Source organism: Triplophysa rosa, linkage group LG5, assembly GCF_024868665.1.
Source record: "Triplophysa rosa linkage group LG5, Trosa_1v2, whole genome shotgun sequence".
In the NCBI taxonomy this organism is placed as follows: Eukaryota; Metazoa; Chordata; class Actinopteri; order Cypriniformes; family Nemacheilidae; genus Triplophysa; species Triplophysa rosa.
The window spans coordinates 13,231,460-13,258,913 of NC_079894.1; the positions used below are offsets into that span (position 1 = coordinate 13,231,460).

The following is a 27,454-nucleotide window of genomic DNA, read 5'->3' on the forward strand; positions in this document are numbered from 1 at the left end:
TCAATTCAAGAGCTTTGTTGTCAAATGTACTTTGCAGGTAACAATAAGGTGAAAGTAGCGATTATGTCTTTTAAGAAGTGTTACGAACTTCTGGATCAACTTCCTTTTGTCCAAACGCGGACGTTGAGTTTAAACTAGCGTTATTATTTTGGTTATTTGATTAGGTGCCGCTAGTGACGCAGAAAAAAACTGTTAACTTCGCATCGTAGCACCAGCACGTGGCTCTTATATTCCATCAGAGCTATGCACAATATGTCTATATGCTACTGGAGCTCATAGCAAAGCGATCAGGGTTTTAACATTGGATTAGTGTGGTTGATTGAGAGAGCATCCCTTGTTCCTGCTATTGTTTCACAGTAATGAATGCATGGAGTAGCTGGCAAGGGGGCTCATCCAGACATTAGTGTTCACTGTGGACATAATGAAGTCATAATGGGGAATCATATCCAGCCATGTCCCATTAAACATCTCGGTCCTGCTCATTCGTCCTCACCAGCACAACCACTGAAATCCTAAAAGCAGATTGTCTGTAATGCAAACCGCTGACCTTCCCTCATTAGACAGCCAGCCATTGCTTTTCTTCAGTTTCAGCTTGATCTATCTGTCTGTATATGTATTGTGTAATATGTACAATTTAAAAGTTTTTTTTACCTATTTTTGTCCTCTTATTTTTTCAGGAATGAGAGAACACCCACCCATTACAGTTTGTGACCTGGCGGACCATATTGAGAGACTCAAGGCCAACGACGCCCTCCGCTTTTCTCAGGAGTATGAGGTAAGCTGGTGGACATGCATCACCTCTAATATCTACCATTATCTAAAATGAGACCAGTTTAGTTATGCCAGTTTTACCGTTCGATTCCCAACATGTGTATGTGCTGTAATATTACATTTTCTGTGTTATAAACTATTTGTTCATGATTTCTCTATTGCCTCTGTGATATCAATAGATTCTCCTGCCGTCGATGTTTAGAGCGTCTGTATTCAGTGTTATGACAGCTGTTGCACACTTGCGTCTCTCTGATAACCAGATGCTCATTTTCCCCGTGTTGAGACTGAGAACTATTATATTTCACTACGAGCGATTTTGCAAGCATGCCTGTCAGTCATCTCCCCAAAGGTGTAGAATTATTAAAAGATCAGACCGTGTTTGCATCTGTGAAGTAGATTCCCTGTTGAGGTTTTGAGAAATGTTAAGTGTGGATGTTTTCGTAGAGTCCATGTCTCAGAAATTCTGATGCAAGCTTTTAGAAAATAGAATAGAGGGTGAGAGATTCAGCAGTGGAAAAGATATTGATTAGCCAAGATCACACAAGTCTTTTTATTTAATCCTTTGCACTTTTTTCTTCCACAGTCTTATTTATAGTAACACTATAATTATCATTTTTTAAACCAAACCTTATTTTCTAAGTACGTATGCGTCTGTGGAAAAGAATATTTAGAGACCTGTTTTTTAACAATAGATTTCATTTAATGATCTTTATAGAATATTAGAGCTAGTCAGCACCCATACGTGGCACATTTCTCCTTCCGCCCTCACTAGCCAAACAGTACTCGCTGTCTGCTCTTGGCATGTCATGATGTCATCTCCTCCTGTCAAGGAAGACCCCCTCTCAAGAGGACAGATGGTTCCGCTTGGGCCAATGGGAGTAGTCTAGTCCAGCCAGCATGAGCGAGGCAGCGGGACACCATCACGTTTATTGGCTCCGTTCTCTGCTCAATACGTTCTTTGCTCGGTTTCATTGTGTCCCCGTGTTTCACATGGTTATATCTGCCAAATATTATCGCCACCTACTTCCCTTGGCCTTGTAATCGCTGGAAAACAAATGTCAGACTAGAAAAGAACAAGGTCCCTTGTCACAAGCGTGACGCTTAGAAGACGTTTAAAGACCCCTTGGAATGTTTAACATGCTTAGGGCTGTTTTCGTTCCTGTGCAGCCTTTCTTTTGAAACAGGAAGTTGGAGTGGGGCTTAAAGGGACAGTTCACCCAAAAAAAAGTTCTGTCATCATTTACTCACCCCCTAGTTGTTACGAACCTGTGTAAATTGAGTTTTTCTACAAATAAAGATATTTAGAAGAATTTAGCATCTAAACAGATCTGGGGCACTATTGACTTCCATAGTAGAGAAAAAACTCTGGTGCCTGGTTTAGTTTCCCATCTTCTTCAAAGCAGTTGTTCCTTTTCTTTTCTTCCACAATTTATACAGTTTTGGAACAACTTCAGAGTGACTAAATAATGACAGAATTTTCCTTTTTCTGTGAATTATCCCTTTAAGTTTGGTTTTCCAGCAAATCTAGAGTTTGGGGTTTTCGTACTATAACACCCTTCTGGCATCTATATTACTACCTGAATATTTGCGTACTAGTTCAACCCAGAAGTCAGCTGTTCTTGAATGCTATGAACTTAATACACACATAAACCAGAATATAGAAAGCTCCTCGAGTGTTTGCTGTCTCATGAAATCCTTCTGTCTGTCTTAAAGCTCTCTGAAGAGCACTCGCGGTCTCCACCGGTGACAAGTGCAATAGCTAACATGCCCGTCAGCCACTGATTCTCACCAGTAACAAGCCTATGTTTGTCAACCCGCTAGAGCCCTAGCTTTTAATAGGAGCTGGTGCTCACCTCCCACTGCTATCATTATCCGCATCTCTCAAGCTTGTCAGCCCATGTAGTGACAGCTTATATTCGCTCGCCTTGTTTGCCAAGCAACGGCAGTCAGCATACCAGCTGTCTCTTTTGCACATTACCTGAACTTATGCACAGAAGCTAATGGCGAGGTAAATGCTCGCTCGCTCATAAACTGCCCGAGCGACGCGCTTCGGTATGACTATTTATTATTGTAAAGCACAGAAGATTCGCTGTTGAAACCCAATTTAGATTTAAATTAAACAGACAATCGGTTTACAGAGGTACAAGTTGTAAAGGATGTGAGGAAGACGGTGTTATTCCAGATGAGGTGAGAGGTGTAGAGGTTGATGGACATTGAGTCAATCAGAGCCTTGTCCAGAGCAGACAGATCAATGCTGAATAACAAGAGACCCCGTGACATTATTGACTGGCCGAGGAGGCTGCTGCATATTGCTGCCGATCGATGCTCGGATACGACCCACGGTGTCATTTGAGCCGAGGAGCCTTGTGACTCGAGAAACAGAGGAAGAAAGTGATAGCCCTCGTTTGTAATACTTTGTAGATGTCAGATTGAGGAATCCAGGTACCAGAGCTGTACAAAGTGTATCTTTTAAGTCCTAAAAATAAGAAAGAATGAAAAATTCTTGATGTTCATTGAAATTCACAATTTCTTGTAATTGCAATATGTTCTAATGTCGATTATTTACCAGGAAATGAACAAGACCAGTTTTCCTTGTGTCGACAGTAGCAGCAATAGACTTTAGTTAAGTAATAACCAGGTGCAAACACTGGACAGCTGAAAGACACAATAACAAACCATCATTTTTTACTTGCTGTCTTATTCTCACTCGAGATTAGACTGGACAATATCAATTTTTGGTTTATTTTGCTGGATGAGAAAATCCAAAATCTCAAATGCAGATACCTGCTAAAAGTTTACGAGTACACTATCATATAGATGAGCTTAAAGCTTACAGACCCGTTTTAAGAATCCAAACACTAATGAAATAAAATAATGAAATAAAATAATAAAATAATGTTTGTGATTACTTTAGTATGTCTCATAAATCTCTCTTTTTTTTGGTTATCAGTGTTGGTACGTTACTTTTAAAAAGTAATTAGTTATAGTAACTAGTTACTTCTCACAAATAGTAATTGTTAAATGAATGAAATGGAAACTAAATAGAATGAATTATTTGTATAATACATTGTGCACTAATCTACACTATTTTAATGTGGCTCTGGGTCAGTGTGAGAGAGGATAGTTTCACTTTCGCTTTGGTAATGTTATAGTTATGTGTTACCCGCAGCAGTATCCCTGTCTCATTCCATCCATTTAAAAAAGTGTCTGTGCTTTGCTTCACATTGCCGTGACATAAAGGCAGATAGTAAACAAACGCACACACAGGTTGTAGCATCATATGTTTTATAGTGCAGCATGGATGTATACGTTTTCAGCACGTTTCAGTGTGGATAGGCAGAATTTGGAAAACATGTGAAAATGCTAGTGTGGTCGAAGACCGTTTTAAAACGAAAACTCAGTTTTCAAAGGGAAACATATGGACAAGGTCTCACTTACTAATTTTGTGGCGGCATGTGACGATGTGAGGTGCATTAGATTATAATTACTTGCCACCGACGTGGAACCTCTTTCTTCCTGGGCATAAGTTGCACGTTACATACACATTCCTTGTGCTTATATTTCCAGTTTGCGAAAGCTCCAGTTTGCGAAAGCTACATTTCAACTTGTTGCTCTTGCCATCGCTCTCTGACTCCTAGGCGTTGGTGTACTCTGTGCGACTGTGTTTGTGTGTGAAAACCTGCCCTACTCTGCCTCTGTTTGGCAAAAGATGAAAATGTACTTTACCTAAGCCAATCATCATCAGTTATGCGGTTATCTCCCACCCCACTCACACCGATAAAATCAGTTAAGTGTCCCACCCCCCAAAAAACTTTGCAGGTCCTTTGGATGAGAGAGAGCCTACTCGGATGAAAACTGCTTCAGTGAGCTCAACTATAGTAACGCTGCATTTTATTGTCAGTAATGGTAACGGCGTTGTAACGGGGGAAACAGTAATTCATTTGATTACTCATTACTGAAAAAACTAACACCGTGTCTACACCGGATGCGGCGCGACAAGTGACAATAGAATGCATTAGAACCCATTATCATTTTAAATTTTGTCCACACCGGATGTGGTGCAGTGCACATTGCGCTGCATCCGGTGTAGACACGGTGTCACGCTGTTAGTAAGGCCGTTTAGTTATTCCCATCATTGTTGGTTATAATGTCTCCCAAAAACGTGTACATGCTGGATACCTTTAAAGGGATAGGTTCACCCAAAAATGAAAATTCTGTCATCATTTACTCACCCTCTTGACATTTCATACCTGTATGACTTTCTCTCTTCGGCAGAACACAAAAGAAGATATTATAAAAAAATGTTTTTAACCGAACAGCACTAGCACCTATTCACTTGCATTGGTTTTGTGTCCATATACAATAGAAGTGAATGGGTGTCAGCACTGTTCGGATACCAACTTTATTTAAAATATCTTCTTTTGTTCTGCAGAAGAAAGAAAGTCATACATGTATGAAATAGCAAGAAGGTTTTAATAGATCAACACAGGTAATGACATCCACCCATTCCTGGTACTGCATAAACTCATGCAAGCTGCCAGTGATGTTCTGAATGCTGCGGGTTTTCCTCAAGATGTGTTCACCTGTCTCTTTAAAACTTCATGTCTGTCTCCATAAATCCGCAGTCTCTTTGTTAAGTCTGGTATTCCTCAGACATTGCACTTTCCTCCTCACTTCTGTCAGCAGGAGCGAAAACAAGTGCAGGCATGAAGTCCACATGGACACCTGTATTCCATTGTATGCCACTCTGAGCGTGTGAATGCACTCTCCTCCACATGAAACTCCCATCCTAAATCTAGCATCAAACCCACATGAGTCCAGGTATAGACAAAGAGAGTCATAGGAACTATTGTCAGAGCCTCATGCAGTGATCTAGTTTGATTTATGGTGTTAGAGAACACCGAGCCATCTGTTGTTTGCTTCTGATAACAAAACTGATGAACTCTTACTGCAGGGCAGGTGATCCCTAGTAAGGACCAGAACTCAAATATACCCACAAAGGGGTCCAAATTATGGCTCTTGAGCTTTGTCAGTCCATCGCTTTTAACCCCTGGTGAGAAAGTCATCACTGGTTCTTTTGCGTCTGCCGTTAAAAATATCGGGTTGCTATAGAAACAAAGCCTCTCTTTCTGAAGTGATGCTAGTTCAAATATACCCCCGCGGCACTCCGTGGGATCAAGCTTCAAACAAGGTTCCTCAAAAGACTGAACAGATTTCTCTCTCTCTTTCTCTCTGTCCCTTGTTTTTTTTCACGACAGTCCGTTGATCCCGGACAGCAGTTCACTTGGGAGAACTCCAACTTGGAGGTCAACAAGCCAAAGAACCGTTATGCCAACGTTATTGCTTACGACCACTCGAGGGTCGTTCTTACCCCTGTGGACGGTAAATGCCAAACACTGTTGACCTTTATCATTTCATTAAAGTGCAAATGTGTGTGTATGTTTAGGAATGCCGCAATTACCACAAATGCAGAGGCACGTGTTGATTCAAGTTGTCTACCAATGAGTTAATATTTCCCCGTTTTTAACTCCCTGCAGGTGTTCCAGGTAGCGACTACATCAATGCCAACTACATTGACGGCTACCGTAAGCAGAATGCCTACATTGCCACACAAGGGCCGTTGCCCGAGTCTCTGAGCGATTTCTGGAGGATGGTGTGGGAACAAAGAGCCAGTACTATAGTCATGATGACTAGACTGGAAGAGAAGTCCAGGGTATGTACTAGGGGTGTAAGAAAAAAGTTGTTATGTAATGTCTCCTTGAGTTATAAAATAATGATCTATGATTGGCGCTAAAGAGACCTGTGTCCCTATAAAGTCCAGTCACTATGTGCTCTTTAAGTGCACTGTTGTTCACATCAGATGACATATTTGACAGTAGATAACCTGTAATTCGTCTCCTCTGGAATTTTGTTGATGGCTGTAAGGTCAGATTGGAGGTAAAGGCTTATAGAGTGAGATGTTTTGGCAGCGCTAGCGTGGTAAATGTGTGGGTTTTGGCTAAGCTGTGCTTCCATAAAGCACGCTTGATGGGCGTACACATCCCTGTGAAGAAAACCTAGAGAGCAGATAAAAACAGCTGACCTAGTTTCACCACTGGCGGATTTGTCTTAGGCCTCAGCCGTAAGGAGAAACAATATCCTGTGTCATTTACGGTTTGGGGAGGAACACATTTGTACAGGTTTGAATAATGTTTGCTTTTAAAAGTTGGCCTTCATAACCATTGCCCTGGATTCTGAGCTAGCTTTGTCCTTGGGAATTAGGGGACACAGGTGGCATGCCCTTCTGCCATAACTCATTGGGTTTAATACCATCATGAGACAAGCATAAATAATCCAGTATTGTATGAAAAAACAGTTAGGTTTTTTTAGGCTGAAATGTGACGTTAACCAGAGCAAACCTCAGGGCCATAATGTTGCTTTTTGCTTGCTAGAATATTGTGCAAGTCTTACTGGCTTAAATCAAATAAGCCCGATTCCTACTTTAGTGTAAATTTGAGATTTTTTACACGATGTTTCATCCACCAGGTGCAAATTGTATTTCAGATTGCTTAGAAAAGTAATAGCACAACTTTCCTCAAAAAGCCACATGGTCAGTCACGTATATAGACTGTAGATAAGATGGACGGCGTGACACCGCTTCCTTCCATTGTAGAAAACTGATCGTAAAACGTCCAACGATGGGCGCTGACATGTTACGCAAAAACATCAGTTTGGAGCCTGGGCATGTGGAGTTTGTGCAGTAGTGAGCACGAAGTGGAGCGCGGTATCAAGGTTCTGCCCATATTCCCTGATGAGTCAATCGTAAACGAAGAAATCATGTTACCACACCCTTTTTATAACATCTTATAACTTACTAAAACCAAACTTATTCAAAAAACAAACACTTGGACATACATACATTGCTTTCCTGTGGCTCAGTGGTTAGAGCATAGCACTAGCGCCAAGGTCATGGGTTTGATCCCAGGGGTTTGCACATAGTCAGAAACAAATGTATAATACAATGCAATGTATGTCGCTTTGGATCAAAGCGTCAGCCAAATGCATAAGTGTAATGTAAATGTACTTCAACGTGATAAAAACCGACTAAAATAACAGAAAACATCTTTGGAAAAAAATATTTGAATTGTAATTGGATTTTATAGTTTGGAAACAAACAAACTTTGTTCACATGGTGAGGGCGGGGTTTATGACCTGTACTGCAGCCAGCCACCAGGGGACGATCACTTTTCAGGACGTGTGAGGCACCCCTGGTCACGTATCAGTGTTTTTTTTATAATTCAAGCTGTGCCGGATGAGAAAGTGTAACACATTAGGGTAGTATGATCCACCACAAGTGTTTATACTAGAGATGCACCGATATATCAGCCAATAATCTGTATCGGTCGATAAAAGCAATTTTTCACGGTATCGGTCGATATTTTAAAAACTGCCGATGATCAGGGCCGAAATATCCTGTCAATCAAAAGAGTACAAGGAAATGCTATGAATTTGGGCTCTGCATATAGAAAATGTTAAGAAAAGTCGCCAGTTTGATGTTCAATATTAATAGTCATTATATGATGACATTCAGAATGTTAAGAAATATTCATTTAATCTTCAAAATCAGAATCGGGAGATATCACTCTGAATAATCAGCTATTGGTGTCAGTGGAGAAATTTTATCGGTGCAACTTTAGTTTATACTTGAAGACCCACGGACTTCACTCATGTGCTCTTGTTTTTAACTGTTTTTACTGCTCTTCTATAAAACAGGTCAAGTGTGACCAGTACTGGCCCGTCCGTGGCACTGAGACATACGGAATGATCCAAGTAACCATGCTCGATGCTGTGGAATTGGCAACCTACAGCGTGCGCACCTTTGCCCTTTACAAGGTAAAAAGTCGCTTGCACTTTCTTCTCCATATACCAAGTTTCCTTATTTGCAGGCCACTCAGTTGCCGCCTTCTCACTTTGTTTCCAACAGAATGGCTCCAGCGAGAAAAGAGAGATCAGGCAGTTCCAGTTCATGGCCTGGCCGGACCACGGAGTGCCTGAATACCCCACCCCCATCCTAGCCTTCCTGCGCAGGGTCAAGGCCTGCAACCCCCCTGATGCTGGACCCATGGTAGTGCACTGCAGGTGAGCCAATCCACCCCAGTCGCTTACAGTGTGTATAAAACTCTGCAGCCAAGTGAGCAGTTGTCGCTTTGCTCCGTGGCACTGCAGGTGGCAGTTAGATTTATCACTTTCGTGGTCTGCTACACACTTTCGTTAGTGGGCTAACGGCTTTGTGTCTCACAGCGCTGGAGTGGGCCGCACCGGATGCTTCATAGTCATCGATGCCATGCTGGAACGCATGAAGCACGAGAAGACGGTGGATATCTACGGTCACGTCACATGCATGAGAGCTCAGAGGAACTACATGGTACAGACGGAGGACCAGTACATCTTCATCCATGAGGCCTTGCTGGAGGCCGCCACCTGCGGGAACACTGAGGTCCCGGCCCGGAACCTTTACGCCCACATTCAGAAGCTCACCCAGCCGCCGCCCGGAGAGACAGTCACAGCCATGGAGCTCGAGTTTAAGGTGACTGCTCTGTGATTATTGTATTAATACTACACATATGATTATATCGAAAATAATTCAGTGCCAGTGTTTCGCCAAGATGTCTGCCATAACACAACAGAAACAAAAAAATAACTAAGCACACCATTAATGCAATGTGTCAATGATGCTGTAAAAGTTTGTCTTGACTTTTCCAACTATTAATACTGCTTATGGGATGTGTATGAACAGCGGGATATTTGTGACGCTTGATACTAGAAGCAGAAGCAGCATCTGGCGCAGAGATTTGAGTGGATACCCAATACAGACAGAGCTTGTAGTAAAGCCAATGGTCTCTGCGCTCTCTGTTGATGTCCATCTGTGCTTTCTCTTTCCCGCTGCCAGTTAAGCCCTCGCTTTTCCAGTCAAACCGCAACCCCACCTACCGGCGCAAACCTCTAATCTAACACCCCTGTACCTGCATTCACCAATTGCAACAGGCTTTATCTTTTTTGTGAAATGCACAGCTAGCCCACAAATATCTTGAAATGTCGTTTGAGTTTGGATCTTTGGTTCTGCTCTAAACCCAGCTTTGTGTCCACAGAGGCTCGCCAACTCTAAAGCCCACACGTCACGATTCATCAGCGCCAACCTGCCCTGCAACAAATTCAAAAACCGGCTGGTCAATATCATGCCCTTTGAGTCGACACGGGTGTGCCTGCAGCCAATCAGAGGAGTGGAAGGCTCGGACTACATCAATGCCAGCTGCATCGATGGATACAGGTAGCTGTCATGCCAGTTACTGACAAAATAACGTGGGGCATATTTTGAAAATGCAAATGGTTTGTTAAATCGTGCTTGCGTAGCTCAGCATCTGTTTGTGTACTTGCATACCTGGAGTCTGATGTTTGACAAAAATTGACACAATAGGAACCAGGAAAATGGTTGGCATTGATATTGCGTATGTTATTTTAAGCTGTACATGTGTTGCCTTGGTTCTTCCTGCTCTGCTCACATCAAACATCTAGACTCAAACTACCCAATGCTACATGGTAAATAAGATGATCCGTTGCTCTATTGGCAATATTCAGTGAGCAGCGCAGAGTATTCTTCACATCGTTTTGTTCCTTCACTCTGTCTGACAGCTGTGTATTGAATTACAAAGAGAGACGCTCTCAATGGGCAGAGCGCTTAAGAAAATCAGAATGCCAGGGAAGAAAAGGCCAGCCGTGTTTGCCGTAAAGCAGCGCGTGGGCACGAAATGTCACACAGTCTGTGAAGGAAACGTCTGGGAGCTTGATATATCAGCCCCTCTCGTTTGAATTAAAACTTAATGAGAGGTACGGCGGAGAAACTCAACCTAAGCATATGCGTAATTGACACCGTTCCCGTTTTTCAACCGGATTAATTATATTTTGGGTTTGGCTGCACCGAGACTTCTTGTCTTTTCAAGAAACGGCAATTAAGCCGCTTTTAAACATCACATTAATGCGCAAGCACAAAAACACGTCTGACCTTCTTACTGTTTACAAGGAGCTTTTCCAGTCAAGTGCATCCGTCATTAGAGCTGTTTTTGTGTCGGCCTTCAGAAACATCTTACAGTTTGTGTTGTTTTGTTTGATTGGAGGAAAAAGAACTGCGTGATTAATGTGGAGGTAATTCAGGTACGTCAAAGGCAGTGACGTGGGCTTTGTGTAGTGTGCAGCAGCGCGTGCGGCGGAATGATGGGTTGGATGGAGTGTCACTTTCTCCTCTCTCCATCTCTTTTCAAGTTCAAGTTAAAAGTTTATTCGTCACATACAAAACTGACATGCAGTGAAATGCTTTTTCAACTGTCCGAATAGAGTAGAAAGGAGATTGAACTAGAAGGTTAAACAATATATAAATATAAATAGTGTAGGGGAGTGGGGAGGTGTCCATGTAAAGTGCAGTTGCTGTGCAATATGTGTATATATATCTGTAGTATACAATTTGTACAATGTGCAATGTATGCATTAGACATATGACCGGTTAACCGAAAATATATATCACGTGATTTATGCACAGCTTGTGAGTGAAGTACGGTAAAATGCTGCTGCATCCGAAAGTCAGAGGGCGCTCTCGTGCAGAAACTCCAAATACGCACTGCAGAAGAAGACCATAACACACGTAGTAGTATGAAATGCCTAAGGACATGTTTTTATCACTGTTCCTCAAGCCTCCTCAGGTATTTTTATGATAATAAAGTATATTTATAATGATCATGTTTGACGGGTGTTGCTTTTTTAAATGCATGTTATAAGCGACTCAAACTCGCACTGCTTTTAGATCGAGCAGCATTTGCTACTGATCCCAGAGCCGTGCTTCACGGACAAGCTACGCATCAATAAAATAAACGATACCTTGCATTATCGCAGCCAGCTCGGTTTCTGCAGGATAGTGGTAACCGCGGTTAACCGGGCACATGTCTAGTATGCATATGTGTGTGCAAAAACAGTCCTGTTGTCCTATGAGTGTGTGTTACGCAGGAGAGTTCTGGTTGAGGGCCCGGATATCATGAGGGAAGAAGCTCCTCCTCATTCTCTCTGTATTTGCCTTCAAGGAGCGGAAACGCTTTCCTGACCGCAACAGAGAGAACAGTCCATTGTTGGGATGGTTGAGGTCTTTCACTATCCTCCTGGCCTTGGTCAAGCACCATCTAGTGTAGATGGTGTGCAGGTCAGGAAGCTCAGTTCAGAAGGAATGCTCAGCTGATCGCACCACCCTCTGGAGAGCTCGTCTGTCCTGCTGTGATGTTTCCTGTCAGGATGCTCTCAACGGTGCAGGTGTAAAAAATGCTGAGCACCTGAGTAGGGCAGTTTAAAGTCCTTTAGGTGTCTGAGGTGGAAAAGACGCTGCCGGGCCTTCTTAAATGTGTGGTGGATGTGACATGACCATGACAGGTTCTTTTCTTCTCCACCTTTTCTTTATTTGCCGGAACAAGGCCCCGAGCACACTTTAATCTCTCGGTTCCATGTTATTGGCTTGCCTGTAGCACTTTCATTAGTTGCTAACCTGTGGCTCTGTATGAGACAGTGATGGGTTTGCCATGCGTCTGTTTCTTGGAATGGCTGTTTTAGCAAAGCACACTGCTGCCTCCTGCTGGTCATGTTAATTATTACCGAATTCCACCATCCCTGCACCCACACGCACACTCTTTACAATAACTTGCCAGCTAAACACATCACTATAGAGGGTATGGACGTGTCTTCACTTTACCACGTGAGCACGCCGGAGCGCTCCCCCGTGGGTGGCAAAACACTCAGCAAAATGACTGCTTACAATATCAGGAAATGCAATTACGCTCAAATTTTCATTGTCCAGGGGAGCATGTCACAGGGCGTGTCCCGACATGTTCACTTGGGAAAGTGACGTCAATGCATACCCTCTATCACTGTTTAATAGTTACTGTCACTAAACATGCTATTCGGAGTAAACATGAGATGTTATTTTGTGTGTCCACAGACAGCAGAAGGCCTATATTGCCACCCAGGGCCCTCTGGCAGAGACCACTGAAGACTTCTGGAGGATGTTATGGGAGCACAATTCCACTATTGTTGTGATGCTGACCAAACTCAGAGAAATGGGACGGGTAAGATTATGGCATATGGATAACACTTTTTTGGGTTTTTTAAAGTCAGCATAAAAATCAAAACCCTGACTGTCTTGACTATGCTCAAGGAACTGTTCGCTCAAAAATGAAATTTACCCACTCCCTCATGCCGTTCTTGGTGGATATGAGTTCTTTAATATAATTAAAAGCTAAATTATAATATTCTGGCTCTTTTTAAATTGCCGTTGAATACTGTCTACTTTTTTAAAGTGCACATATTGATCTTAAAGTCCCAATGAAATAAAAAATTACAATGCCTATTTTTTCATGAAATATTGCAGCGTTTATTGTAAATAGTTTATCAATGTGGGTCATTCTCTTTTTAAAATTCGTGTGCCCTCATAATCTTTAGCTAAAATCTGAAAATGCACTTCCTTCCTGTAAGGACTATCCATCTTAAAGGCGGGGTAACCGATTTACGAATTACGCTTTAGACAACTGAGTCAGGCCGAGTACCAAAACAACCTTGTAGCCATTAGCCGAGCCGAGCGCTGACGAAAGCGACAGACAGGGGTAGGGGTGTGTTTGTTTTGGTGATTTGAACATCAACAACGGCTAAGAGAAATCGGACACCCCGCCTTTAAATGATGTATGTTAGATGGCTTGGGCAGAGCATCCGTTAACTCCTCCCCTTCAACTGTCAGTCTGAGTATTTTTCTCATCAGAAATTCCATTTCACTCGGAAATGCATCAAAATACGGAAGTAAAAACGATCGCAACAGCTGGTTCACAGGGACTTTAAAGTAATCCATCCCACTCTAGTGGGTTAATACATGTCTCCTGAAGTGAATTGGAGTTTCATAAGTTTGTATTTAGACATTTCTATTCAAAGTAGTTTGTGCATTTATTATGGATAATGCAATGCTGTTCAATGTTTAGTTTTAGGGATAAATAAAAGTTGTTTTATACTCTGCCTTGCCTTTATCTCCCTCTCACTCACTCACTCCACCGTCTTTCTCTGCTCACATCCTGTAGGAGAAATGTCATCAATACTGGCCTTCTGAGCGCTCTGCACGCTATCAGTATTTTGTGGTGGATCCCATGGCTGAATACAACATGCCCCAGTACATACTGAGAGAGTTCAAAGTCACAGATGCCAGGGTACGTGTCCACACATCAATCCCACATCAGTCTGCCAGAGGAACATTGTTTTTGTTTTTATTTCAAATGAAAGTCTGTGAGCAAACTGTTGCTTGCCTGTCGATTCATCTCATGATCCCAGTGCCACAAACTTCATGCCACTTCAGTGTATTCTATACACTTGTAGACTATAAATAGACTCGCAGTTAAGCTTTTAGCTCCAAAACATATACACACAGCCCATCAACATGTTCATAGAGTCCTAGCCATATGGACTTAGACTCCCATCGGAGTGCGTTTGTAAGAGAAAATGGGCCAGTTACAAGGACACCTTTCAATAGCTTAATGTGTTTAACTTTTGTTTCTCAAGCAACCAATACATATTGACCACTATCAGCTTCATAAACTGTTCATATCACCATTTCTTCTAGGATGGCCAGTCCAGAACCATTCGTCAGTTCCAGTTCACCGATTGGCCAGAGCAGGGAGTGCCAAAAACTGGGGAAGGATTCATTGATTTCATTGGCCAAGTTCATAAAACCAAGGAGCAATTTGGGCAGGATGGACCAATCACTGTGCACTGCAGGTATGGCTTTCTACTTAAAGCACAATTTACCTTATAAATGAACAGCGTTGAAAGGAATTATGGACAGCAGAATATGTAAGGGATGATTAACTGTCAGACATTATTGCTAAATAAATCAGAAGCGCACGACCAGCACTCCAACACAAAGTGGAGGGGTCTTCTATCACCATGAAAGGTTTTATTTTATGGCTAACAATACATTATCTTGCATGTCATCAAGAAATAAATGGTCATAAAATGTTGATTTCAGCTATTTACAGATTGTCACTTTTTATGATCGCAGAGTGAAATGGTCAGTTATACAGTTTGGTGGTCATCATACAAAAGTATACTGCAAAGGATTAAGTATTCCAGAAAAGATAGTTTTAAGTTTGATTATGTTTATAATGTGTAATCTATATCAACTCTTACTTTATAGTGACATTTATTTAGTATATAGTGACATTTTTAAACCTTTAAATAAATAAAACATGTCATTGTTGCCTTTCCTACCATAATGTAACATTTAAAGGTCCAGTATAGAATTTTTTGGAGGATCTATTGACAGAAATGCAATTTAATATGCATAACTATGTCTTCAGATGTGTATAAACACTGTGTCAGCCACCGTAGTGCTTCTAAAGGGGGGAGGAGGAAGTGACCTCACCACTAGACGCCGCTAAATTTCATAAACTGGACCTTTAATTGTTTTGTTAAATTTTCCTGTGTCATGTTTCCTATTCTTTCGCAAATTACCCATAGTTGCATTGTGAATGTCTACTGATTTGTGAAGCCCCAGCTGGGAAAAGTGATAAGTAACGCACAGCCTTCACCTTGGATGCTGTTGTTTTTCAGTGCTGGAGTGGGAAGGACAGGTGTTTTCATCACTCTCAGTATTGTCCTGGAGAGGATGAGATATGAGGGTGTGGTGGATCTGTTCCAGACGGTTAAGACTCTGCGCACACAACGGCCTGCCATGGTGCAGACAGAGGTACAGATGTCTAATATCACACCTGTCACCTGTCTAATATGTGGTTCATAATTCATATAAACGTACGGTATTTCTAACACTGAATATTGTGAAATTGTAGTTCCAAAGTAAGTAAAATTATATAGGAATGCACTATTTACTATATTAAAGTGACATTTGTGCTTTCCCGCTCTTGAAAACCACAGCCTGATGTTCTAAAACAGCTTTAACATCATCTGACATCATGTTCAATGTACTGTTTGAACTAGAAAGCGTTAATTACAGAGTGTGAGGTCTTTGTCACGTCAACTCTGTTGTTAGTTAAGCAGCTGTGTATTTATCATGCTGACACGTTTTGATTTGTCCCTGTAGGACCAGTACCAGCTGTGCTACAGAGCAGCTTTGGAGTACCTGGGGAGCTTTGATCACTATGCAACGTAACCACTCCTGGACCAAAGCCCTCTGGTACAACTCTTCAGGAGTGCACCAAGTGTTCCTTCTGAGCCACCATTCCCCTGCACTATCCTGTACAGAGAGCTGGGGGGTGGAAAGGGGGCGGAAAGGGGGCAGGCTATCCAGTGGCTGGTTAACCAATCACAGCTGTCAGTTATTGACTGGCACCAAGAGATTGCTTTAAGAAATATAGACAACTCTCTTTCAAGAAGCACCATCTAAAAACTATTCTAGTTTCTCTTTAGCCAACCCACACTACAGTCGGAGTACTGGTAGCACTAATTCTCTTTTTTCTTTGTTCTTTTTCTTTCCCGTTTGGCTTGTTTTCTAAATCACGATTACCGTTTGTTATTATTCAAAGATTTCAGTATGACAATGTTGTTATTATTTTTATTTAGAATGTTTCTTTTAATCATCTTTTTAACGTATTTTGTCTTAATGGCCTTTTTTCGTGGGTCTGTTTTTTTCTTAATGGGGACTGTTTTCTTTTCTTTATATAATAGGTTATTTTAGCACAAGGACATGTGTTTTTAACATGTTCCTAATACTAATACCAGAGAACTGCTGTTCTCTAAGCTGCTGATGGTTTGACTTTGTAACAGGATTTTATTGTTTTTCCTCGGTACGTATAATTGGTCTTAGTGGGCTAAAAAGAGCGGGACTTTGGACTTTGGAAAAGCCTTCATTGTTCTGTCTCTGTCAATGAAAAAAGAAAAATCTGGTTAAATGGTACTAAATGTAAACTTTGGTTGAGGAAAACAAATCAGCTAACTAATAAAATCAGCACTGTACAGAACTCAGTAGAGGTTAAATACTGTATGATTTTTCCAGATTGGAGTGCATTCCCAGTGAGGAATTAAACAATCCTGACGAAACACAGCCCGCCTCACCATGATCTTTAAAGACCTGATATTGAAATGAGACCAATCGCCATTGGCACCTGTATAGTATAAACCACTCCCCCATGAGGGAGAGTGGACTCTGTTAATCGAACTCTTCTTTTATACAGAAATATATATATATATATATATATATATATATATAGACATAAATTTATAATTATGAATAAATATGAATACTGTTATAGATACAGTATATAAACAGCTTCTGCTCTATTGTCAATAATTCTCTCAAAACGTAATCCTGGATTTTCAACATAGAGAAAACAACACAAGAGACTGCTGTCTGTGAATCTATTAATGGTACAAAGTTATATCTACTGTATTATCTAATCACCCCAGGTATTTGCTGGTCTTCTCTGTTGGGGTGGGGCAGCACAACTCGAATAAAACACTTTCTGCAGAATGTCATTTCATGCCTGCTCGATTACAACTGGCACGTCAAAGGGAGACCTGGCCATACATTCAGCATATGTTGGCAAGTTCATTTTTACCTTGTGAATGATTAGTGCTGTAGAGGTCCGATCTGTTGTATACACAGTCTGTTTTCTATCTGTTAATAAGAAAACTGGAATAAAAAATGTTGCAGGAAAAACTCCTTGATGTTAATAAAGTTCAATAATTGGTTTTTGTACAAAATCTTGTCTCTACTATTATTTCCACTTATTCCCACAGACTGACACGTTTCAAAAGAAACTTTTTGGTCATTTGTAGTAGAAGAGTATACATTTTATAGTATAAACAGCATTTTATTTGGTAAAACTTTGATTTAATATACAAAGTAAATAATATAAAGCAATGCAAAATTACTTTTAAATACTGTATTCAGAAATGTTTTCTGTAATAGAGGATGTGAGATAAAAGGATGTACTTGGAGATAGCACAGAATGATCTTTGGTTTCCTGTCATGAGAAATCCAGCAAATTTAGGCAATTAAACTGTCAACATCAATTTCACTGTTGGATTCTGCGTATCTTAAAAAACACTTATTCTACTTTTAATGATTTTAATTACTGGTTTAATACTGCTGCAGTATCTACTCACACCAAAGCTGCAATTTATTTTCCTTGGTTTGTGTTGTGTCATTTTTCAATGATCACTTTATGATGTCTTTGTTTAAAAAAGACATTTTACGCAATGTTCAAACTGGAATTGGATGCTAATTCACTTTGGCAAATGCAAGATGTTACATTTCCCCCCATAATCAATCTCTCTTGGGGTTTTTTCCTCTATCTTCACAGTTCATCTGCTCTTAAATCAAAGACAGAGCTACAGTATAGACACAAGTGAGTAAATCATTCATCCAAAGAAACAAGGACTGTTCAGCAACTTGAAACTACAGTATGTCAAATGATCTATGATCTACTCAACTAAAATGAAAAGTTCTCAGGTGTAAATCCATGATTTATTATTCAAGACAATCTATTCAGTCATCGTGCTGTGCTGCTTCATAATCATTCTGTACCATCCATCCATCTTCTGGTAAATTGAGTCTGTTTGTTTTCATGCCATATTGCTGGACTTCTTTTTAATGCATTACAATTATTTTCTCTTCACGATTCTCAGTTTGTGTTTAATCCATTATCCAGATTTTCCTGTTCAGAGCACAGATTATGAACACATCTCCAAATTGTTACTGTAAATTGAAAACATTTTTAAAACCTTTTTTAATCTTAGGACAAATGCTGCACTTTTTTCCTTGCTCTTTCAGTTGACATTTAAAACTAAAGTTTGGAGACCTAAAGTGAATAGATAACAAAGAAACAGAAGCTCAATTAAAAAATCAATTAAAAAAGGGTAACTCCGGCCAAAAATTAATTACTCACCCTCAAGTAGTTTAACATCTGTATGACCTCCATTTTTACCAAAAACACAAATTTTTTGGAAGCTTTCTGACTCCTTAGATTGCAAAGCAACCAAACACACAAGCCACATGACAGTGCATCCGGTGTCAGTATCGCTCGAGGCATGCGCGTTCTGACCACACAGGCTCTACATCAGAATGTGCATGCGTTGAGCGATGCTGCACTGCAAAAAATGACTTTCTTACTTAGTCTTTTTTCTTGTTTTCCAGTAAACATGTCTAAAAATTTGTGAATCAAGATGAACATTTTCTTGATGAGCAAACTGACCTAAGAAAATAAGTCTCGTTTTTAGTAAAAAATACGACATTTCAGTGATTTTGTGCTTAAAACAAGCAAAAAAATCTGCCAATGGGGTAAGAAAAATAATCTTGAATTGAGTGACTAAGAAAAAGGTAAACCTTAATTCAAGATTATTTTTCTTACCCCATTGGCAGATTTTTTTAACCCCATCGTAAGTTTTGTTTGTTTGCGCACAAAAAGTATCCTCGTCGCATTATATTAATTTATACTGAACCACCGGAGTCGCGTGGTCAATTTTATGATGTCTTTAAGCACTTTCAGCGCTTTGAAGATTGGTTGCGTTGCAATCTAAGGAGGAGTCCGAAAGCTTCCAAAACTACCTTAATTTGCGTTTTTGGGAAAAACCGAGGTCATACAGATGTTAAATTACTTGAGGGTGAGTAATTAATTGCAGAATTTTCATTTTTGGCCGGAGTTACCCTTTAAGAATGCAAAACATTTATTTAAATGTTGATGCTTGATGGTTTAAAATAAAAATATGTACAGGTACACGAACCTCATTGTTGCCTGTAGAGTGCTTCTTTTCAGAAACGTAATCTTCTGTAATGCAGCCTCCTTCAGATCAGTCCTGCTCTCCATAACCACCTCCATCACAGTTTGATAGCCACTTCCACATTCCTCTCCTCCTCGTGCCTCTCTCACACTTGTCTGGTTTCTTCAGTTCTTGAGCTGCTGCATTAGCTTTTATTTACACCGATGCTTTGCTTTCCATCTCCTCTTATCTTTGTGATACCTTGAGCTGTCTTGTAACCAGCCTTTCTAGATGTTTCTTATGAAACAACACCCACAGGATATTTTCTCAATGAAAACAGCAGTTGTTTTATGCAGGCTTAAAACATTTCACCCTGTACCTCATCATTACACAGAGACACCAGCAGAGGTTGTTTTTTGGCTGCTTGTCAGGTGTGGTGCTGTAGTGTAGGCTAGAAATGAAATTGATTTATAATTATCTTTAGATAAACCTCTGTGGAATCAGTGTAATGTAATTCTGTCTCCTTACATGTAAATGTATGTACAACGTGCTAAAAAAAATGTAGCATACAAGACAAGAAGATCATGGATTTCACGTGACGTCACACAGCATTGCGGCCGCCATTTGTAGGACCATACAGCAACATGCGTCTATCTGTGATAACAGCAAATCTAAAAAAAAATGGGTTCATGTTTTACAATATCCTCGTACGGACCCTGCAAGGTCCCTGTTGGAGGAAAAAACATGCCGTGCAAATCCGTGGCCACAGTTTTGTTATTCGTTCCTTCTGTTAATTTCTGAAATCTGTACCCACAAATAGATTCATAAACCGTGCTCACGTTGATTCCTTACAAATGTAATGACATATTTCAGGACCAGCTTGTTTTGGATGTTTATGTAAAAATACACCATTCATTTAATTTACAGAAAGTTTTGAAACATTTATAACAGACTTCAAAGTAAAATCTAATGTTGTCACGGTCCCACCGTCTTGTTTATGAAATTCTAGTCGTGTGGTGGGATCGGGGCAGAGTCCTTGGGTTTTATGTGGGAAGACCATGAGATGTTTATGTTTTTACCTCTCATGTGTTTTTCCAGTGTCTCGTCTCTGTTCCCGCCATCTCGTTTCCTCGTTATCCTTCCCTAAGTGTTTGATTACCCACACCTGCCCCGTGTCATTATCCCTCGTTTGTGTTCCTATATTTACCCTCATGTTTCTTTGTCCTGTGCTTGTGTATTGTGTATGTGTTTGGTGCCTGTACTGGGTGGATTATGTTTGTGCTCTCACCCGTGTTCCTAGTCATTGCCCTGTTCGTGTTTCGTGAGTTTTGTGCTTTTATGATTTAAGACGTTTGGTCGTGTCTTTGAGTTTGGTTATTTGTCTTGTTATCATTTTGCCCCCTCGTGGGAAGTCTCTTGTTTTGTTTATACAGATTTCTTAGTTTCGTTTTTCCACCATCGAGGGTATTTGTTTCTGTTTTTTGTTATAATAAAGTCTTGTTTAACCCCTTCACTGCCTGCCTGCATTTGGGTTCTTTCTGCCAGTTCATGACAGAATACACGAGCCATCTACGAACCCAGCAGGTATGGACAGTTCCCTGCGAGCCCGCCAGACCCGGTTATTGGTCGGGCTTCGCCAGGGAGATCGGGGGGTACGGGAGTTTGCCCGTACCTTCCTGGATGCGGCGGCAGAGACGGGGTTCGGTGAGAAGGATCTTACCATAATTTTTAACAGCTGTCTCACCGAACCCCTCAAGCCCAGCGAGATGAGGATGCTGAGTCCCCTGTACTTTGGTGACATGCTCAGGTACGTGGTCAACCGGGATGAACCATGGCCCACTACGCCATCCTGGGTATCCTCTCCGCTGGCTACTGTCCCGGAAGACCTCGTCCTGGCCACCGTGACCTTGGGGGACTCGGCTCCACCCACCTCAAGCTCCGCCGATCCATCTCCACCATCCACGACCCTCCGTGGTAGGCGAGGAAGGAGGGAGTCTTGGGGAACCACCTCCGAGGAGTCCCAGCCGGAGTCAGCCGTGCCGTTTACCTCCTTCCATCACCCGACCACCAGCCGGGTGGCTAGGCGTAAGAAGAAGAGGCAACGGCGGGCAGCGTGGTCTCCTTCCCGGCCGGTGCAGCCGGCATCCAGTCCGGTGCAGCCGGCATCCAGTCCGGTGCAGCCGGCATCCAGTCCGGTGATCCAGCCGGCATCCAGTCCGGTGCAGCCGGCATCCAGTCCGGTGCAGCCGGCATCCAGTCCGGTGCAGCCGGCATCCAGTCCGGTGCAACCGGAGTCCAGTCCGGTGCAACCGGCGTCCAGTCCGGTGCAACCGGCGTCCAGTCTTGTGTCCAGTCCTGTGTCTAGTCTTGTGTCCAGTCTTGTGTCGTCTTGTGTCTAGTCTTGTGTCCAGTCTTGTGATCCAGCCGGCGTCCAGTCCGGTGATCCAGCCGGCGTCCAGTCCGGTGATCCAGCCGGCGTCCAGTCCGGTGATCCAGCCGGCGTCCAGTCCGGTGATCCAGCCGGCGTCCAGTCCGGTGGTCCAGCCGGCGTCCAGTCCGGTGGTCCATCCAGCGTCCAGTCCGGTGATCCAGCCAGCGTCCAGTCTGGTGCAGCCGGAGTCCAGTCCAGTGATCCAGCCGGTGATCCAGCCGGTACAGCAGCCGGCCTTCCAGCCGGCGTCAAGCCCTGTCCAGCCGGCCTTCCAGCCGGCGTCAAGCCCTGTCCAGCCGGCCTTCCAGCCGGCGTCAAGCCCTGTCCAGCCGGCCTTCCAGCCGGGCGTCAAGCCCTGTCCCAGCCGGGCCTTCCAGCCGGCGTCAAGCCCTTGTCCCAGCCGGGCCTATCCGAGCCGGCGTCAAGCGCCCTGTCCAGCCGGCCTTTCCAGGCGGCGTCAGAGCCCTTGTCCAGCCGGCCTTCCAGCCGGCGTCAAGCCCTGTCCAGCCGGCCTTCCAGCCGGCGTCAAGCCCTGTCCAGCCGGCCATCCAGCCGGTGTCAAGCCCTGTCCAGCCGGCCTTGCAGCCGGCGTCAAGCCCTGTCCAGCCGGCTTTCCAGCCGGTCCCTGGGAGACTCCCAGGGTCAAAGACTGTCCCTCCCAGGACTTATCCTAAGTCCCCCAGGACTCAGCGCCCTCGAGCGCAGCCGGGGACTGGGACTATTCCCCACCCCCATGGACTGCCCCCTATGGGCCCTTGTTTTGCCCCACCCCCCCTCCCATGTTTGTTGTTTTTGTTGCCCCACCCCAGTCCTGTGGTCTTGTTGTCATGTCTGCCCCTTGTCTTGTTCACCATGTTTGTCTGGTTTTTGTCTTTGGTCCAGTCTGTCAGGTCTTGTTAGTCACCCCTTGGTGAACACCTGAAGGTGTTCATTAAGGGGGGGGCTCTGTCACGGTCCCACCGTCTTGTTTATGAAATTCTAGTCGTGTGGTGGGATCGGGGCAGAGTCCTTGGGTTTTATGTGGGAAGACCATGAGATGTTTATGTTTTTACCTCTCATGTGTTTTTCCAGTGTCTCGTCTCTGTTCCCGCCATCTCGTTTCCTCGTTATCCTTCCCTAAGTGTTTGATTACCCACACCTGCCCCGTGTCATTATCCCTCGTTTGTGTTCCTATATTTACCCTCATGTTTCTTTGTCCTGTGCTGGTGTATTGTGTATGTGTTTGGTGCCTGTACTGGGTGGATTATGTTTGTGCTCTCACCCGTGTTCCTAGTCATTGCCCTGTTCGTGTTTCGTGAGTTTTGTGCTTTTATGATTTAAGACGTTTGGTCGTGTCTTTGAGTTTGGTTATTTGTCTTGTTATCATTTTGCCCCCTCGTGGGAAGTCTCTTGTTTTGTTTATACAGATTTCTTAGTTTCGTTTTTCCACCATCGAGGGTATTTGTTTCAGTTTTTTGTTATAATAAAGTCTTGTTTAACCCCTTCACTGCCTGCCTGCATTTGGGTTCTTTCTGCCAGTTCATGACAAATGTAATATCAACAATACTATCAAGAAAAGTATATAGGCTAATTATGATTTTTGCCATAATTGCGCGGGCCTGAAAGGAAATGTTCTTTGTGAAACGTTATGTTTTCCTATTCCAATATTAAGGGCGAGTTTTGAGATACAGTAATAGATAGCGTAGAAGGGTTTATTTTTAATATATTTAATTTCACATGGACTTTGCTGCGTGAATAACATGATTGCAAATAAAGCCTAATCAACGTTACAATAAATAGTAGAACATTTAAAAGCCAATGGAGTTTTTATTATTGATTGATTATGAAATTTTATGAACATAATAGGCGAAATGCCCATATCATTAACAAATGCGCCACCGACACTCTATGCTCCACTCTATCATCCTGCTTGGACAGCTTATGCCCTCTTACATCTAGACCAGCCCGCGCTAGCCCATCTGCCTCCTGGTTATCTGATGTTCTGCGAGAGCATCGCGCCAAGCTCAGATCTGCTGAGAGGAAGTGGTGAAAATCAAATGATCCTGCTGACCTCTGTCTCTATTAGTCTCTCATCTCTTCTTTCTCCACTGTCACCTCTACCAAAACTCAGTACTACCACTCAAAAATCAACAGCTTGCCTGACCCTCGAATCCTCTTCAATACCTTCTCTGCTCTTCTTTGCCCACCTACCCCCCCACCTTCATCAGACTTAACGGCAAACGACGATTTTGCATCTTTCTTTGTAGAGAAATCTACAATCATCAGCAGTCAGTTCCTGCGCCGCCGCCTGAACATGCACAAACTCCTGAAGCCTGCTCGCTCCCCTTTTTCTCTCTCCTGTATGAAGCTGACGTTTCCAAGGTCATTGCATCTAACCACCCGACTAGCTGCCCGCTAGATCCCATTCCAACCTATCTACTTCAGGCCATATCTCCATCGGTTGTCCCCGCTCTGACCCACATTATGAACTCTTCTCTCACCACTGGTACATTTCCCTCTGCTTTTAAGGAGGCCCGTATAACCCCGCTTCTGAAGAAACCCACCCTTGATCCTGCACTGCTAGGAAACTACAGACCAGTATCTCTCCTCCCCTTCATTGCAAAAACCCTTGAGCGTGTGGTAGCTGACCAGCTCTCATTTCTCACACAGAACAACCTCTTGGACAGCAACCAGTCTGGTTTCAAAAGCGGTCATTCCACCGAGACTGCACTGCTCTCAGTTATCGAAGCCCTGAGACTGGCAAGGGCGGCCTCTAAATCATCTGTGCTCATCCTCCTGGATCTATCTGCTGCTTTCGACACTGTCAACCACCACATCCTCCTGTCGACCCTCAAGACTATGTGTGTCAGAGCGGCGCAACAGTGGTTTGAGTCTTACCTCTCGGATAGGTCATTCAGAGTATCCTGGAGAGGTGAGGTCTCTGAGTCCCAGCATCTCAGTTCAGGGGTACCCCAGGGCTCAGTTCTAGGACCACTGCTCTTCTCCATATACACAACGTCCCTAGGCTCTGTCATTCGGAAACATGGCTTTTCCTATCACTGCTATGCGGATGACACACAGCTCCACCTGTCATTTCAGTCTAATGATCTGACGGTTTCTGAGCACATCTCGGCTTGCCTGAATGACATCTCACCCTGGATGAAGGACCATCACCTGCAGCTGAACCTTGCAAAAATTGAACTGCTCGTGATCCTGGCCGACCAGAAAACTCAGCATGACCTTTCCATCCAACTAGATTCATCAACCATTACTCCTTCCAGAACGGCCAGAAACCTGGATGTGGTAATTGATGATCAGCTGAACTTCGCTGATCATGTTGCCAGCATCACCTGGTCCTGTAGATTCATCCTCTACAATATTAGGAGAATTAGACCTTTCCTGTCCGAGCATGCTACGCAAGTTCTTGTCCAGGCTCTTGTCCTGTCCAGACTGGACTATTGCAGTGCTCTACTGGCTGGTCTTCCAGCTTGTACAACCAGACCTCTTCAGATGATCCAGAATTCAGCGGCAAGAGTGGTCTTCAATGAGCCAAAGAGAGCGCACGTCACTCCTCTCTTCGTTAGGTTGCACTGGCTCCGTATAGTCGCTCGCATCCAATTCAAATCTCTGCTCTTGGCCTGCAAAACCACCACTGGTTCGGCACCCCCATATCTTCATGCGCTAATTCAGACTTATGTACCTGCCCGATCCCTGCACTCTGCAATCGAACAACGTCTTGTGGTGCCATCCCACAAAGGGAAAAAATCACTCTCACGCACTTTCTCGGGATGTGTTCCACGACTCTGGAACGATCTCCCTCTTGCCACAAGATCTGTGGATTCTGTAGTGGTCTTTAAGAATCGGCTAAAAACACATCTCTTCCGTCTACATCTGACCCAACATCTGACCCATTAGTACAGTCTTCTACTTCTTTTCTACTTTCCTATCCACCCACCCCCCCCAAAAAAAATTCTTAGCTTCGTATACTGTGATAGGCTGACTGAGACCAGTTGTACTGCACCTATGCATTGTTGTTCTTTTGTTGCACACATTGCTTCTACTGTTTTTCCCCTACTTTGTACCCAGCTTTGGATAAAAGCGTCTGCTAAATGACTAAATGTAAATGTTATTAATTAATAAACAGGGAATTAATAAAAAAATATATTTGCTTCTTTACTTAATATTGACATTATTAATTGTAATAATAATAAACATTTCTTTAATCTAGATTCTAGAAATTCTCATGTCTATAATTAATTTCGGTAACACTTAATATTAAGGTGCCTTTTATAAAGCATTTATAAATGTGTTCATTAATGATAAATAAGTCATTTACAAATGCATTATGAAGCAGTTATAACTGCATGAATAAAAGAGGGTTTCTAACGAAATACCTGCCAAATAGTGAGACGTTTTTAACTCATGTTATAAATGCTTAATAAATTTATTTATTCATTCGAAAGCAGGTTCATTATTGTCTTGATGTTGTTTGCAATATAGGCTGTCAGACGGACACTGTAGGGTGTTATGTTGTTTTTCTTATACCTGCTCACTATTTGGCAGGATATTTCGTTAAAATCCCCCTTTTTTCATGCAGTTATAACTGCTTTATAATGCATTCGTAAATTACTTATTAATCATTAATGAGCAAATTTATAAATGCTTCATAAAGGGTACCTTAATGTAAAGTGTTACCTCAAGTTCTATAAATGTAATGCACCACATTTTAAAATTTCAAGGTGAAAATAAAACATTTTGCAAAACTGGAATGGACGGTGAAAGTGTAAGCACAGTTTGTTTACATTTACATTTATGCATTTGACAGACGCTTTTATCCAAAGCGACTTACAGTGCATTATACTATACATTTGTTTTCTAAGCATGTGAAAACTGTCCATAGTTTATGTATTTGTGGTACAGATTAAAAAAATTAATGGTACTATTTACAAAACTGAGGGCACGGATTGGAAACTCGTGGGTAATCTATGGACAGGGTTTGTTAAACAGAGTGAAAGAATTACAAAACTGTGGCCTCGGATCTGAGAGGCGGTTTTGAATAGGATACAGCTACCTCCACTGGACATGCGCACTTCAATACCGCATGTCACGCAAGGCTGCGCTAGGTCCTCAAGATGGCGCCCACGCCATAAAGGTCACGTGTCTGAAACCCATAAATACATATGCTGACAGAAATAGTGTGTTACACCTTGCAAGCTATACAAAACCACAAAATAGAAATTACGTTTTAGCTGTAATTTGAGGTAAATCGTCTCCAAAAGAAATACAAAAGAAAACGAAATCATAAATGTATTTCCGAATATTTTCAATGACAAATCGACTCTGTGGTCGGTGATAGCATGGGTGATAGTATCGGATGATAATGCTAATACATACTGAATGCAAACCATACATGTTTCACTGTATGGTGATTACAAGAAAACCACGGTACTTTTGATACCTGCTGTCGTGTAATGTTAATGTATATTACTAGTATATATATATATATATATATAT

At 42.4% G+C, this 27,454-nt stretch overlaps 1 protein-coding gene and 1 pseudogene across 15 annotated transcripts in view; both read left to right on the forward strand.

Moving 5' to 3' along the window:
* The window catches only part of ptprfb (protein tyrosine phosphatase receptor type Fb), a 196,879-nt gene extending 179,594 nt beyond the window's left edge, over positions 1–17,285 (forward strand). For all 15 annotated transcript variants that reach the window (XM_057333340.1, XM_057333342.1, XM_057333345.1 and 12 more), the window contains 12 exons: positions 678–775; positions 6,030–6,153; positions 6,309–6,484; positions 8,524–8,643; positions 8,735–8,889; positions 9,052–9,337; positions 9,900–10,078; positions 12,779–12,905; positions 13,902–14,027; positions 14,438–14,592; positions 15,427–15,562; positions 15,914–17,285. In XM_057333340.1, coding sequence (XP_057189323.1) covers positions 678–775; positions 6,030–6,153; positions 6,309–6,484; positions 8,524–8,643; positions 8,735–8,889; positions 9,052–9,337; positions 9,900–10,078; positions 12,779–12,905; positions 13,902–14,027; positions 14,438–14,592; positions 15,427–15,562; positions 15,914–15,982 — 1,751 coding nt within the window. In that variant the 3' untranslated portion in view covers positions 15,983–17,285. The remainder of the gene's footprint in view (positions 1–677; positions 776–6,029; positions 6,154–6,308; positions 6,485–8,523; positions 8,644–8,734; positions 8,890–9,051; positions 9,338–9,899; positions 10,079–12,778; positions 12,906–13,901; positions 14,028–14,437; positions 14,593–15,426; positions 15,563–15,913) is intronic.
* A 3,831-nt stretch (positions 17,286–21,116) lies between these two features.
* On the forward strand, positions 21,117–25,855 carry LOC130554114 (uncharacterized; annotated as a pseudogene).
* Positions 25,856–27,454: the final 1,599 nt, after the last annotated feature.